At 42.1% G+C, this 16,283-nt stretch overlaps 1 protein-coding gene across 1 annotated transcript in view; it reads left to right on the top strand.

Moving 5' to 3' along the window:
- NKAIN3 (sodium/potassium transporting ATPase interacting 3) overlaps positions 1-8,682 on the top strand; it is a 521,250-nt gene extending 512,568 nt beyond the window's left edge. The window contains exon 6 of the mRNA XM_074944316.1: positions 8,617-8,682. Within this exon, the coding sequence (XP_074800417.1) occupies positions 8,617-8,618 (2 nt within the window). The 3' untranslated portion in view covers positions 8,619-8,682. The remainder of the gene's footprint in view (positions 1-8,616) is intronic.
- The last annotated feature ends 7,601 nt before the right edge of the window (positions 8,683-16,283 follow it).

The following is a 16,283-nucleotide window of genomic DNA, read 5'->3' as shown; positions in this document are numbered from 1 at the left end:
AATGAAAGGGAGTAATATCTATCGGAATTATTTGAGGGGGTCAACAAGCATGTGGACAATGGTGCCTTAGTGACTATATTTCAGAGTAGCAGCCGTGTTTGTCTGTATTCGCAAAAAGAAAAGGAGGACTTGTGGCACCTTAGAGACTAACAAATTTATTTGAGCATAAGCTTTCGTGAGCTACAGCTCACTTCATCGGATGCATTCAGTGGAAAATACAGACTATAGTGTACTCAGACTTTCAGAAAGGCTTTGTCAAGGTCCCTCACCAAAGGCTGCTAAGCAGAGTAAGCAGTCACGGGATAAGAAGGAAGGGCCTTTCATGGATCAGTGACTGGTTAAAAGATAGGAAAACAAAGGACAGGTATACATGGTCAGTTTTCACAATGGGGAGAGGTAAATAGCAGGGTCCCCTAAGCAGCTATACTGGGACCTTTGCTGTTAACATATTCATAAGTGATCTGGAGAAGGGAGTAAACTGTGAGGTGGAAAAGTTTGCAGATGACACAAAATTACTTAAGATAGTTACATTCAAAGTTGACAACGATGAGTTACAAAGGGTGACTGGGCAACAAAATGGCAGATGAAATACAGTGTTGATAAATGCACAGTAATGCACATTAGAAAACATAATCCCAGCTAAACATGCAAAATTATGGGAGTCTAAAGTAGCTATTACCATTCAAGAAAGAGATCTTAGAGTCATCATGCATAGTTTTCTGAAAACATCTACTCAATGTGCAGTGGCAGTCAAAAAAGCTAACAGAACATTAGAAACCATTAGGAAAGGGACAGATAATAAGACAGAAAATATCATAATGCCACTATATAGATCCATGATATGCCCACACCTGGAATACTTTGTGCAGTTCTGGTCACCTCAAAAATATAGATTAGAATTGGAAAAAGTACAGAGAAGGGCAACAAAAATTATGAGGGGTATGGAACAGTTTCCACATGAGGAGAGATTATAAAGACGGGACTGTTCTTCTTAAAAAAGAGACTATTAAGATGGGATATGATAGAAGTATATAAAATCATGGCCGGCATGGAGAAAATGAATAAGGACGTGTTATTTACCCCTTCACATAACATAAGAACCAGGGGTCACCCAATGAAATTAATAGGGAGCAAGTTTAAAACCCACATAAGGAAGTACCTTTTCACACAATGCACCGATAACCTGTGGAACTCATTACCAGGTGGTGATGTGAATGCCAAAAAATTCAACTGTGTTCAAAAATAATTAGATAAGTTGATGGAGGATAGGTCTATCCATGGCTATTAGCCAAAATAGTCAGGAATGCAACTCCATGCTTTGGGTGTCTCTAAACCACCAACTATGAGAAGCTGGGTCTGGATGATGGGATGGATCCCTCAATAATTGTCCTGGTCTGTTCATTCCCTCTGAAGTATCTGGCACCAGCCACTGTCAGAAGACAGGATACTGAGCTAGATGAACCATTGGTCTGACCAGGTAGGGCCACTTACGTTCTTAGGAAAGGGAGAGAGATAATATGACTCACATTGTTATATAATAGGAGAGTCATATAAGTTCTGATTCTTTTAAGCAGAGGCTGAGATAGGGCAAGAGGGGAGATGGCCTGGAACCAGCCACCAGATGTGGAAAAGAAGGTGAAAGAAGTGGGGTTTGAAAAGAGATTTGAAGGCTGCAAGTGAGGACATGTGGCCCACAGGAAGGGGAATGTCCTTCCATGTACTGCAACCAATGGGGCAAAGGCACAAGACAAGGAATAGGGCAAAGCAGGAAGAGCACCAGGGCAAGCTGGGGAGCACCAGATGATAAAATGAGCTGCTGAAGGCAGAGGAAGAGCCAGGCAGGTTGAAAAATGAGAACAGGAAGCTTGATCTGTACAAAAAACTGTATCACCTCCCACCTTCCTATTGTCTTGCTCCTTCCAGGTGTGTGAGAGACTGTCCTGGGGAAGGTGTATCATTTGCTCTGATTTGTCTTTTATTCTGAGAGCACAAAGGAGAAAATATTTATTAAACACAGTGTTCTCAAAGACTCTGTCACTTCCTTCACACACAACTCTTTGGACTATATTTGTACTGTATTGTTTCCCTTTCTTTTTCTTAGTGTATTGGTTTAGATCTGTATTGGATGGGTTTACTTGAAAGACAAATAAAGGACTTGCACTACCAGGAATTCTGTCGCTGGGGGTCTTCTCTGTGTTTTCTCAACTGGATGAGCTACTTATACATAGCTTCAGTTCAAGAACTAAAAATAGCAGGCTCTTATTTAAAGGATTGTGGTTTCTCTGTCTCTTTCCTCCCCTCAAAGTGACTGCACTCAGATAAACTCCATGAAGTGGCTGGGAACTGGCACAAATGCCAACATATTGCTCTTCACTTGTAGTTGAAAGTGCAGTTGTTGCCTTTGTCGTCAACAAACCCTGAATGCAGCCTAAGAACACAGCTATGAAATCTGACATGATGTTCTCTGGCCTCCACTGTCACTTCGCCAGATCATCTCTGAAAAACTGATTAAAAGTGCACCACACTGAGCAACAATGGATGATATACCAGTCGCTAATGCTGCATGCGCTGCCAGTGCCTCCAGCAAAAGCTCTGGGCTACATTTGTTTATTATATTTTCTTTCCTTCCTTTTGTGATTAAAAAAGGAGGGGATTAAAGATTTTGCTGATACAGATCTAAAACAACACACTCACACAGAGAAAGAGAAACAATAAATAAACACACAGTACTAAGGCAACTGGACTGATCCTGTGCCCTTTGAAGTAAATGACAAAACCACCCATGGTAATAGGGATCAGTAATAATACCACACTGAAGGGTTGATACAATGCCCAGTGAAGTCAGCAATGCCCATGTGAGTTCAATGGGTGCAGTGGCCTCAGTTCAGCAGTCCATGCCTATTGACTTTAAATGGGATTTATGCATTAAATGCTTTGCTGAACTGGGCCTGTGTCAAGGCCAGAAATATAGTTCATGGAACGCTTAACGGTTCCTCTCTCTACATGCCAGCGGAAAATTCTAGTAGCTTTCCAGTGCCCCTTGGTGTAATATCCAGAGGACCACAGTGAATTAAACGCTTGTCTTTTTCCTGTTTTACTCTGCTGCTTGGAGATTAAGGGGTCACTAATGGCAAGTACTTAAAATAAAATGAAATAATTCTTCACACTGGTCCAAATCTTTATCCTATTGAAGCCTATGGCGCAATTCTCATTGACTTTAATGGGATCAGGATTTGGCCTGCATCAGTTCACAAAGTCAAATACTGTAGCTGGAATTCCGAAGCGAGTTGATAAGTGTGTGCCCTATAACAGCATTTGTCGCTTGTTAACGCTATTACACTCAGCCCAAGGTCTATGATAGGAAGAGGAACAAAGACAGATGGTGAAAGAGAGAAGAGTGAGATAAATACAAGTAAACTAAAATACCTAAGTAGCACATACTTGAAGTGCCCCAAGAGCAAAGTAGAGACTGAACTGAGCCTCAGAGAGTAATGATTCCATCCCTGATTCTCACTTTGCTCCAAGGAGAGATGTAATAGCTGTCAGCCTTTTATCTTATGTCCCTCCCTCCCCTGCCCAGGTGTATCTGGAAAGCCATGACCTTTCCCTAAATAAATAAATAAGAAATGATGATAACACTTGCTACAGTAATATAAAATTAACCAAACCCCATGCTTCAGAGTGTCATTTGACCTCTGCAGAGGATGACAAGGAATGTGCCAGGACCAGCATTGCATGATTGTCATAGGGCAGCATTGCAATAAAGGGTATTTTGCTTTGTGTTTTACTTTCTTCTGAAGCTCCATCTATAGGTCACTGGAGGAGATGGCTCACCAGAGATGGGGGACTCTTGGTCCAATCTGATACTTTATCGTTGACCAATGCTATGTTCCTATTTAATATTGAAATTTAATTCCTGTCCTCATTCATAAAGCTAAAAGGAAATCAGTAATTAGGTCTTAACATTCATTCATTCTCTACCTTTTAGGCACCACACATAGTGTAGGGTCAAATGACTGAAACCACTATTGGTTTGGTCAAATGAACAAAAATAAGAGCCAGCCAGTTAGCCACATGCCTAAAGTCACTCACTGCATTAAGCAACTAAAGGAAAAAATGGTTTTGTAGTTGGCTGTGCACATTAAAACTTGTGTTCTGTACAGAGACGTTAACTTCTTGTATGGCATTTCCATATTTCTTCTTATTACTATGTTATTTGTATTACATCAGCTGACCCAGCCCGACCCAACCTGCTACTTACTGTACAAACATACTGAGAGCTTACTATCAGACAGACAAAGGGTAGGAGGGGAAACAGAGCGAAAATCATGGAATTGCCCAAAATCATGAAGCGAGTCACTAAAGCAGCCAGAAATAAACCCCAGGTCTTCTGACTCCCAGTGCAGTCAGTGATGCTGCCTCCCCAGTTAAATTCAATACACACAGTCTCCTCTCATACCCCTCTTGATTTTGGCAATATGAGCTCAGCTGATGACATTGTCACAGTTAAGGACATCTGTACCTCCGTTTCCTACCTATGGTCCAGCAAGGGCACTCACTCTAGGCACCTCATCTCTCTCCCTCCTGACGGTGGTATTGCCAGGCTGCACAGCTTCCTGCCTACCCTGTGATATTGTGATATTTTATTGATATAAAAAAAAACAGACAGCCTAAGCAAGGCTGCTTCATTTCTCCCCTTTGAGAGTGTATGCCATGTCGTTGTCACAAATAAGTTACCGCACAGCTCTTTCTGAGCAAGCACATTTATTCTTAACTTTAAAGCACTGCAGCGAAAAACAATAAAAGAACCTATACGCTAGTCAATAAGCTTACGAACTCACCCCCTCACGCCAGCCAGGGCTCTGGTTGGTGATCAGTCCTTCAAAGCCCACACAAGATTTTGTGGCACACAAAGTGGGAGTGGGCTAATACAATTTTTAGATGCCACAAAGTTGGGAGGAATTGCCAATACAGAGATGGACTACAATATCATACAAAAAGATTTGGATGACCTTGAGAACTAGAGTAATAGAAATGGGATGAAATTTAATAGTGCGAAGTGCAAGGTCATGCATTTAGGGCCTAAGAGTTTTTGCTAGAAGCTGGCACTTTATAAGCTGGACGAGACAGAGGCGGAGAAAGTCCTGAGTCTATTGTTCAATCACAGGGTGACTAATAGCCACAGATGTAACGTGGTCATGAACAAGACTAATGTAATCCTAGAAAGTATTAGGCGAGGTATTTCCAGTGGAGATAGGGAACTGTTATCCCTATCATACAAGGCACTGGGGAGTCCTAATTTGAAATACTGTGTGCAAGTCTTGAATCCCATGTTGAAAAAAAGATGAATTCAAACTGGAAATGGTGAAGTGAAGAGCTGCTAGGATGATCAGAGGAATGGAGAACCTGCCTTATGTGAGGAGACTTAAAGAGCTTGACTGATTTAGTCTAACAAAATGAAGATGGAGGGGGTGGGGATATGATTGCTCTCTTTAAAAACATAAGAGGCTAAACACCAGGTAGGAAGAAGAATTGTTAAGGGCCAATGCTGGCAAAAAAAATAAATGGATATAAACTGGCCATCTACAAGTTTAGGGTTCAATTAGATTAAAGTTGCTAGCAATCAGAGGAGTGCTGGTCCGGAGCAGCCTTCCAAGTGGAGTAGTGGGAGCAAAAATTGTAACTTGTTCCAAGACTCAGGCTGATAAGTTTATGGAGGGAATGGTATGATGAGATTGCAAATAATGGCATGTGACCCATCCACGACTGCTATTAGTAAATATCTCCAACAGCCAGAGATGGGACACTAGATGGGGAGGACTCTGAGTTGCTACAGATAATTTTTTCCCAGATGTTTGTATGGTGGGTCTAGCCCACATTCTCAGGATCTACTTGATCACCATATTGGGGTCAGGAAGGAATTTTTCCCCACGTCAGACTGGCAGACACTGTAGGGAGTTTTTACCGTCCTCTGAAGCACGGGGCTCAGGTCACTTTTGGTTTGTACCAAAGTAAATCGTGGATTCTCTGGAACCTGACATCTTTAAAGTATGATTTGAGGACTTCAGTAACTCAGCCAAAGGATATGAGCCTGCTACGGGAGTGGATGGGTGAGGTTCTGTGGCCTGCAGTGTGCAGGAGGTCAGACTAGATGATCATGATGGTTCCTTCTGACCTTAAAGGCTATGAGGCAAAGTTCAACACAGCTTCAGCTCAAAAAAGCCCCCAAATGTTATGGGGCCTCAGTGGGCCAAACATCTTCAAGACCTTCCCTAATTATTGAGCCCCCTCTTGGACCACAAGTCCTGTGCATTTGTTGGATCAGAAAGAATGTTTTAAATCTAACTTTGTCTGCTGGTCCCTGGAGAATCCAGTTTGAACCAGTATATGTGAGCCTCTCTCCTGGTGGTGGTAGCTCTCTGAAGGTATTACAGCCTGAGTAAATTTGCCCAACCAGCCGCCACTGTTCTTAGTTCTTCGTTCCTGGAGGGCTGTGGTTCCCCTCCCATATGGAAATACATACAATCCCTCAATAGTACATAAATATTTGCATTTTTAATACACTGAATGCCTAAATTACATAAACTTCGTTCAATACGGTTTGACCAGGATATTACAGACTGTCATAGCTGTAACAGGCATTTCTTCAGTCCCAAGGCTGCTCTAAAGTCTGCCAGCTGACCAGGGGCCACATCACTAGCTAGGGACTGCCCAACTGCAGTAGTAAGCTCAGTGCAAGGAGGCGAGAACAAACTGGAGAGAAGCGGGCCTGGAGTATGCTGTGTATGACTCAAAAACTGAGCCTTAGCTCCAGTGATGACACTATAAAGACATTGGCTAAAACTGAAAGAAAAAAGAATATTGGTCCTTAATCAGAAATTTCTAGAAAGGACCCAGATTTTCCTACCAGTATTTTCATGAGCAAATTTCCATATTTGATGGCATCAAGTAAAAACGCTTTACAGATGCATAATACAGCGGGGCTCAGTGAGTCTGTGAGAACAGCAGATGGCTTGTATACATCTGAGGAGGTTTTTAATATTAAACAAATAAATGAAGATTGGAGAGGAGTGTCTCTCATGCATCTTGTTAGATGGTTAATCAGGCAGAAGAGCCATCCCAAATTTTAATTGCCTCAGGTTTTTTTAGCACTCCTATCTAATTTTAAATTGCCTAAATGATTCACTTTAGTTTTTCTTGTCTACTTTAGAAGCCTCAGTAGCTAGATGATAATTTAGCAATAAATTCTACAGTGCCTATAGAATGAGGCAACTATCAAAAACACTGGTAGCAGTTACGCTATGGGATGGTGTTTATTTTTAATTACTTTTCAAATAATTAATCATCCATCTGTCTGAGTCATATTCTTCAATATGCCTTATATTACAGCCATGAGTAAAAAATATTCCTTGACTACATGGCAAGCTCATTCAGAGAATAAGCTGTGATAAAGGTGAAACTAATGATGTCTGCTAGTAATCTGAAGATTACAGTACCACTAATATAAGTGTACATGAAAAATGCAGGGTCACCCTTTCAGTTCCTATGTGCTGAACAAAGCCACCAACTGCAACTTTTAAGGTAGTTTTTCCCCAAATAGCTTTTCTCAGTGTAAACCCCAAGCCTGAAGGCATTGAGCAGGCATTCTCTAATTCGTCAGCCTGATGATTAATCCGAGCAAGGCTCAGCCTAGTGCCATGAACAGCACTAAGTAAGCTGATATTTGTGACTTCAGAATGTACACTCCAGATTGGTCAGCAAAGAAGCTTCTTGGGTGAATAGTCAATTCTAATGAAATGCATGGAAGACTTACTGCCATGCTTTTATGGACAGAAGCAGACCATAACTGGGTTGGATGACCAAATAGAAAAGGACAGTTCAGGGATCACATTATAGAAACCTGACAGTTCAGCTTCTTTACAGTTTGGCTGAGACTGAAGATAGCGAAAAGGGGGTTAAAAGCTATGAAGGAGGGAGGTGCTGAAGATCAGCAATGCTGACAAACACCTACTAGTGGGAGAGGAAGAAAACAATATTATTCTTGGCTGCAAAGTCTAATTTCTAATTAAAACCACAGCCAGATGTACACTTCACTCTGGCAATGAGGGCAGGGGGAAGAATGAGCTGTGTTTGGTTCATTGTTGCTAGGCAGATGCACAATTAGCATACAGTTCAGAAGTTTCTGGAATTGGGTATGGTAGTTTTGGGTATGCTCAGTAGGTTCCCAGTAGCTGGACTCAGACTTCATGAAGACAGGTAGTCAGGCAGTTGCTTTACAAAAGGCCATGTGCACTGTGTGAGTTGGGAGAAGTTGAGCCCCCCGGAGCAGGGCTGTTTTTCCCTTAACTCTGAAGCATTTTGCAGCAGATTAATGATATTGTTAACCCTTCAACAGGGAAGTCCCGGCCGTGTTAATTATAGAAAAGGGAAATTGGGAGGGAAAATTAATTTAGCTTATTTTAATTGCATACTTTGCATGTTTGATGTCAGCCAAGCTGTCTTAGTTAAAGAGTCTCACCTAGTATGATTCACTAACTTTTCTCTTATTTAAATGTGATGATGGGGAATGAGTCACTTATATTTTGCGCTTCTCAGTTTATATTTTTCTTGTAACAGGATTTTTTTATTTAAATACTTAAACTGAGTGGCTGGTGACTTAATTAGTTAAAAGTGATCTCAGCAGAGGAGGAGGAAGAGTCTGCATGGATTCCAGTCAGAGATTTCTACAAGCAAATGGAGGGAAGATTTGTTGCAGTGCTTTTGACTCAGCAGCCTATACAGATTTTAGTGATCAAAGACTGTAACTGAGACTCAGGTGAACTCAGTGTAAGCTTTTGGGGTCTTCGAGTTACTTCTCACTGTGTTTTTGTGAGAGGACTGAACTGTTTAGATTTAATTTGTTTTCTTTGTTATATTTATGTACAACTGAAGATAATGTGGATTATAAAGTAGCCAAATTATGCTGCAGAAAGTAAGTTATTAATTATTATTATTGTTGTAAATGGGAATCGGGTCCATTGTTTGCAGAGCTATGGGAGCTAGTTACGTTGCTTAAGCCTGGTTGGCACCTAACACTTAGGTAGACCTAGCTACGTTGCTCAAGGCTGTGAAAAATTTTGCACCCTGAGTGCCATAGGCAAGTCAACTAAACGGCTGGTGTAGGTGAGGGAAGGATTCTTCCATTGACCTAGCTGTGGCTCCTTGGAAAGATGTATTACTTTCCTCGATGGAAAAACCCCTTCAAGTGCCTCTACTATGGTGCAACAGTAATTATTAATTCTCGGTTGATTGAAGAAATTTTCTCAGTTCACTGCAGAAATGAGATGCCATTCTCCTGCCTCAGGATATGAGTAAATGCCATCAGTATCAAAAGGAGTTTCTCATCAACTGTGGTGGAATTCTAGAACCCATGAATGTGTGCCATTCCAACATTTGTAGTACTATGGGCAATGAATACTTTAATGAAACACAGAACTATGAAACGTAGAAAAGGTCCACACAGAGGACCTGAAAGAAGTTCTTACATAATTATGAGTGCTATTCTTCACTCTATGTGTGCAATGTCTTCTTTAGCCTTAGTGAGAGTTAAGCATCCACATCAAAGGTGAAAGAAGCCCTATCTATTTACTGCAATGATTTTGCCTTTTCTGGTTTCAGAGTAACAGCCGTGTTAGTCTGTATTCGCAAAAAGAACAGGAGGACTTGTGGCACCTTAGAGACTAACCAATTTATTTGAGCATGAGCTTTCGTGAGCTACAGCTCACTTCAATAATTTAGTTACTGGTATAACCCACTGGACCCACTGCTGTAACATCCCTTCTCCCTCCTCCTGAAAGCTGAGCCATTCCACTTCAATTCAGCAATTTCAAAAGGAAACCACCTGTAAAAGAAAAAAAAAAGCAAAGGATTTCTTGTTCCACCAGGATTTCCTTTCCTGACAAGACTCTGGTCAGTTTCACACTGCTCTGTCTGTGTATAGAGGGGAGAAGAGACTTCAGACAGTAAAATCCAAGCAATTCTGAAATGGCCAACTGAGAGAACTTGGTTTTTCTCTTACATCTGCCCGTTTGTTCAACCACAAAGGAGGAAGTCAAGTAAAGAATAATTAAGGCTGAACAGCTGGCAACATTTCCTAAGCGTGTGGATTATAAATTGTGAAACAGTCTCACGAAGGACGTGATGGAAGCCACATTGCTCAAGTAATTTAAAACTAGACAGAGCATTTGTGTATATTGTTATGAGAGTGCCCTGCGTATGTAAATAGTTGATAAATATGGTGTCAGTAGATGGTGCTCAAGAATGCACAGCATAGTTCCTTGGTTTTGCAGAATCAATAAAACTCTGTATGTGTGTAATTCTGTTTATTGTTGTTATTGTCTCCTTTCAGTTCCTGGTGACCAGAGCAGGTTAAGGGAGCAGACGGTTGTGGTGGTTTAGAAACACCAACAAAGCACTGAAGGAAAGAATGGAAAGGTGGAGGGGACTGATTAGACTGGCCAAAGCCATGAAGGCTCATTAACATTAATTTAGTTGGGGGTTGGTCCTGCTTTGAGCAGGGGGTTGGACTAGATGACCTCCTGAGGTCCCTTCCACCCCTGATATTCTATGATTCTATGAACTGGTCTCCAGCCCCTTCTCTAACTGTTCAAGTGAGAACTGTGTAAAGCTAGAGGCTCAGTCAGGAGTAGTTATTGTCTGGACTGGTGTTACCTGAATTTATATAAGATTTAATCCATTTTAAGTGAAATTGCAATTAAAATATACTATATTTTTCAAATACACTAGAATGTTTTCCCCTTAAAGTGGGTTTAAAAACAATAGTTCTCATGCTACAGCTGTAGTGTGACAACCTCACTTCTCTTTCAACCAAGCCACTGTTCAAAATGAGTCCAGCTTCACTGCTTACTTGACTCAGCTCTCTTGGTGTAAAAATCAAATTGAGCTGATCATGCAGAGGAGGGAGATGGCCTATTCAAAAATCTCAGCCTCTCACTTATTCCTTAGGGGATCCCCCCGGCCCTCAAAAAGATACAATTGTTGATAGTTAAAGAATATGAGACACAAAAAAGAGCACTAAATCAAGTTTATACTAGAGTTTTGTCCCCAGGTACAGGGCAAAATCTTACCTCAGGCAAGTGCACTGGAGATGAAGAGGACACAGGCAGCCTCTCCTGCCCCCCATTGTTCTCTGCCCAAAATGAGCACCCAGTGCTCGCTAGTTCTCCACTTGTGCTTCAGTACCTCAGGGATGTGGTATCTGGTGGTTTAGAGATATGGCTCCTCTGTGCATAAACTTCTGTTGGCAGCAGGCACTTGAGGAGGAGCAATTGACACAGCACCTTTCTGAAGGCTCAAGCAGTCCAGACTCCAGATTAGTCCAGCAACAGTCAGGATTTGCTCCCCCAGGGAGAAGACCAGCAGCCAGATCTCAACCCTGTAGATCTGTGGAGATTCACTGATGGCCAGGTCATCATGCCAGCTCATGGCTTCCTTGCTACTCTACCTGATTCCTGGACAGCATGGCTCCACTACAGCTGTGTTGCTGAGATTTATTGGATTAGTGGACCTCTGTAAAGGACACGTAGTGTGCTGAGGTTGGGGGGTGTAGAGTGGGCTGGCAGAGACGTAATGCAGTCTCAGCCAGCAGTTCTCAACCAGAGGTCTGGGGCATCCTGGAAAGTGCAATTCCAGTTTCAGGGGATCCGCCAAAATAAACCAGAGAGCAGGACTAGTGTTAGACTCACTGGGGCCCACAGCTGAAAGCCCCCAAGCAACTTAGCTTCGCAGGGCCCCCTGTGGTGTGGGGCCCTGGGCAATTGCCCTTCTGGCTACCCTCTAACGCCGACCCTGGCTTTTAATCTACTGGATATGCAGAAAAACAGCTGGTGTGGCACATGTGGACCATGGACTGTTTATAGCATGTTGTGGGAGGGGGGTGCTCAGAAAAAAAAAAGATTAAGACCGCCTGGTCTAGGCTGTATCACCTTTACAGTGTAGTTTTTGCTAGGATCTGATGAGTGCCCCTCCCCATTCCCAAAGACTCTCCTCAGCCCTATGCACAGAGCCCAAATCCATAGAGGCTGCTCCAAGGGGTCTAGTGTAATGTGGATAGTTTTATGAGGAGAGCTGATACCATATTCTCCCACTGGGAAAAGTGAAAAATAGGCCCAAATCAACAGAAATAATTCTCCATCCCAAATTATGTTTTGCTTACCTTGACTATTTTAAACAATTAAACCTTTGGTAAGGCAGCTCTTTTTATGGATAACTAGGCCATATTCAGTCCTGTGAGTTTGCCTTTAAACTATTATTTGTAGTGGGGCCCTGTGATGGGGAGGTAGACCCCATCCCTAGGCTAGCAGAAAGAGTTCATCCTTTTGGCCTAGGAAGGGCCACAGATGGGTGCAATCAGTGCAGACACTCAGGAGGGAGCATGTGACTGTAGAACATGGGACTGCCTGTGAGGACTGTATAAAGCCACGCTCTAGGCTACCCTGAGAGAGATTAGGGTCTAGAAAGACCTTGGCATTTTGGTTTCCATGGAGACTGGCAGGAGGACAGCTGTCTCGGAATAGAGCCGTGGCCAAGGGCCTGGGTTGAGCTTAATGGGCTGGGACAAGAGTGCAGGAGTAAGACTAGTAAGCGACCTGGCTAGTGAGACGGTGGAAAGCCTGATGCAAGAATGACTGTGAACCTCTGGGAAACGACTGGAAAAAGCTAGTGAACAGGAGCAAGGCTAAAAAGGACTTGAGGAAACTGGTTACAAGAATGAGGGGTTGAGTATACTTTTGTTCCATAACAGTGGAAAGGAAACATTGAGAAATTCAGCATTGTGTTTTCAGCTTCATGGAGTTGGTCCCTGAAAAAGGGAAACTGAGGCATGGCACTGAACACAGAAGGGAAGGTATGGCACTTAGAGATCCCAGCTGAGGTGGAGGAGTATTATAGTATGTCCTACACATAGGGCTTGTCTTCACTACCAGGGAGATCGATGCTGCTAAAATTGATGCAGCGTGTATTGATTCAGCAGGTCTAGTGAAGACCCACTAAATCGACGGCAGAGCACTCTCCAGTCAACTCCGGCACTCCAGCTCCCCGAGAAGAGTAAGGTAAGTTGACTGGAGTGCGTCTCCTGTCGACGCAGTGCAGTGAAGACACTGCAGTAAGTCAACCTAAGCTACGTCAACTCCAACTACGTTATTCAGGAGCATAACTTTGGTCAACTTACCCCAGTAGTAGAGACAAGCCTGTAGTAAGAGAAAGCTGCTATCCCAAATATCTTGCAGTCTAAACTCATAAGAGAGACAGAGGGGGAGAATGGGGATAACGCTTTCTTAATACAGCTGAGAAACAGACAGAGATTAAGTGACTTTCCCTAGGGCACACAAGAATTTTGTGGCAGAGCTGGGAGTTGCACTCAGGAGATCTGAGTTCCAGACCAGTGCCTTACCTCTAACCCCGTCCTTTCTCTCTTTCTAGCTCAATTTGTGTGTTTTTTCTAACTTTTTGCTTCACACACAGACTTTTTACAATTTATTTTTGCTTTACAAATATGGTATAAAATTGTATAATATATGAAATCCAGTTTCTGCTACATAAAACACAGTGAAATGTCATATACTCCATAGAACCTTAAAAATGGGAAGCTTCTATTGTTCCCCAGAAGTGCATATTCTCATGCTAATTTTACTCATCCAATTGCATTTAATGATCTAATGCTATGATTACTCTTGCTTAGAAATTACTGTGTTATATCCTTTTGTATTTGCTTTCTTTTTTCACACAGAGAATGCTTTGGGTGTGAATAAAAAATGGTTATTGTTCTTCCAAAAGCTACAAAGGAAAAGGAAATTGACTTTTTAAAATTAAGTTTGGCACAAACTCCTGCTTTATGCACCACTTTCAGATGTTGATGGATATTTTCATGCAGTTTGAAACTTTTTGGATGAAAGGGTTTTACAGTTTTAGCTGCATAAGGATACGCAAGGAAAACTGGTTCCAGAAATGTATTTTGTGTTGTGGAACAGAACTGAATTGGGTGAGGGAAGGTGGAAAGCCAGAGCAAAATCGACCCTCTATTAAGGTCCCCTGTGCAAGCTACCATCCACCACTGAACAAGCAAACCAACAACTGCTGGAATAGAAAACAAACAATCCTTAAGATCTGAGACCAAAAAACATAGAAGCCTGTAGAAGCAGGATGAGGACTGTATTTAAGACTACGGCTACCGAGCCATCCCCACTGTCTACCCTTGCTGCACCTCTTTTTTCCCCTCTGCACACTTGAGAGAGAAGATAGACATAGGATTGGAGACATCCTCTCAGAGCAGAAGAACATGTGTCATGCTGAACCTTACTAGCTCTCAGGAATGGCCTCCACTCACACTTAGGAGGAAGCACAACAGCTTTGTGCAACCTGCTGCCTCAGCATTCCTGCATGAGGGAAAATGTCACTATGGAGAACAGTCAACCCACCTGCCCTATTACTTTCTGTCCCATGCAGTCGTGACCATGTGGGTCTCTCGCAGTATAGCTGCTATAGTCCCTGAGGCCAGGGTGGGAGAATGTGCTGGAAACACAGCTCCTTCCCGGTATATATCTGCGTGCCCTTTTCCTTCCCAATCGCCTTCCTGTTGCTCTGTGCGAAGATGGGAACATGTCACCCTATATGTTAAGTAATGTGTTAAATTCTCAACTAGACATGCCAAATGCCTAATATACACTGAATCCACAATCTTATTCAGTCCCTCTTGTACTTAAATAACATACCATACTACTATAACTATCCTATTCAAACACTAATCTTTGGTGTGAACCAGAAAGTTCTCAAATTTCAAAATGGTCCAATACAAACACACTACACATGTTAAAACCATTTATAAAATCTTGCTTTCAAAGGCATTGAAATATAATCTGTAATAGACAGAATTGTAGTGGTGATGGTAAGATCAATTTTCAAAATAGTGGGCCAGATTCTGTTCTCCATTAGTCATCTCCTCCAGACAGCTGTATTGGGCCCTATGTCTCTGCCCTCTCTCCACCCCCCACAGATATTTTGAAATGTTTTAACTATATTTCAATAATGCAAATAGTGAGGTCTTTAAAATTGATCTATTAAAACATGCACTAAATAATTAAGAACCTACATTACAGATTAGAAGTTTTATATTAAAAAACATATTTGTGTGTGGGGAGGAGGCGTGCTAGCTACTTTTGAAGTCTTGTGTGTTGTTTCCGTTAGGAGGAGAAATTGATGGAAACCTGTTTATTTACAAATGTGCACAAAGTGGTCTTTCCCTGAAAACAATAGGCATCAAATATGAGGAGGCAATTTCTTTGCTAACAGTTCCTAGCCTCTTTCCAGCTAGCTCTCTGTCCAAAAAAGCGCTCTCTGGCATTCTCTCTCAGCCACATTACCAGTGCTTCTTTTGTTCTCTCCAGAGCAGTATCAATCTGCCCATGCCCCTGCATCAATTCTGAAACACACTATACCTGTACTTCAATAATGCAAATAGTAAGGTATTTAAAACTGAGCTATTATATACATTAACTAAGTAATTAAGAAGCAACCCTATAGATTGGAAGATTTATATTTTAAAAAATTACCTCTTTTCCTGAGCAGTTAGCCATTTCAAGGTCTTGCAGATTGTTTCCATTAGGAAGAGAAATTGATGATAGAATCTGGGATTTCTTAGATGAAATCCTGTTTATCTACAAAGAATGTGCATAAAGTCTTATTTCTGTGAACACAAGGAATCAAATAACAGGAGACAGTTTCTTTGCTCACAGTTCTAGGCTCTTTCCAGTTAGCACTCTCTTGGCTTTCTCTCAGGGCTATCTTACCAGTGCTTCTCTTCTTGTCTCCTGGTTTTCTGCTACCTCTGGCTGATTCTGCCTCACAGACACCCACAGCTCCACCAAAATATACACAGCCCCTAAGCCCGCAATCCCCAGTCAAAAGCCCTCAGACCTCAAGAATCAGCTCCTACTCCATCCTTGCCATACTGATCTGTGATTTGGGTAGTCATTATTGTTTCAACTATCACTAAACAAAGGGACATTTAATTCCTCTTTCATTTAGCCTGAATGACAGGCAGCTATCATGCTCACCAGCTTCAACGAGGTTTGTGACTGCCCATAAAGACACACTCTCTGGGAACCACACAAAGTCCACCATAACTGTATTAATTTTTCAGCGCTGTGATTAATTATTAGAAACAAATTCTCTGCCCTGCTCTTCCAGAGAGCGGAAAAGAGAGCAGAAACTGATGGAAGACCCCAACT

Source organism: Natator depressus, chromosome 2, assembly GCF_965152275.1.
Source record: "Natator depressus isolate rNatDep1 chromosome 2, rNatDep2.hap1, whole genome shotgun sequence".
Lineage (NCBI taxonomy): Eukaryota > Metazoa > Chordata > Testudines > Cheloniidae > Natator > Natator depressus.
Note: the sequence above shows the minus strand (reverse complement) of the source record. Positions and strands in the feature narration are given on the sequence as shown.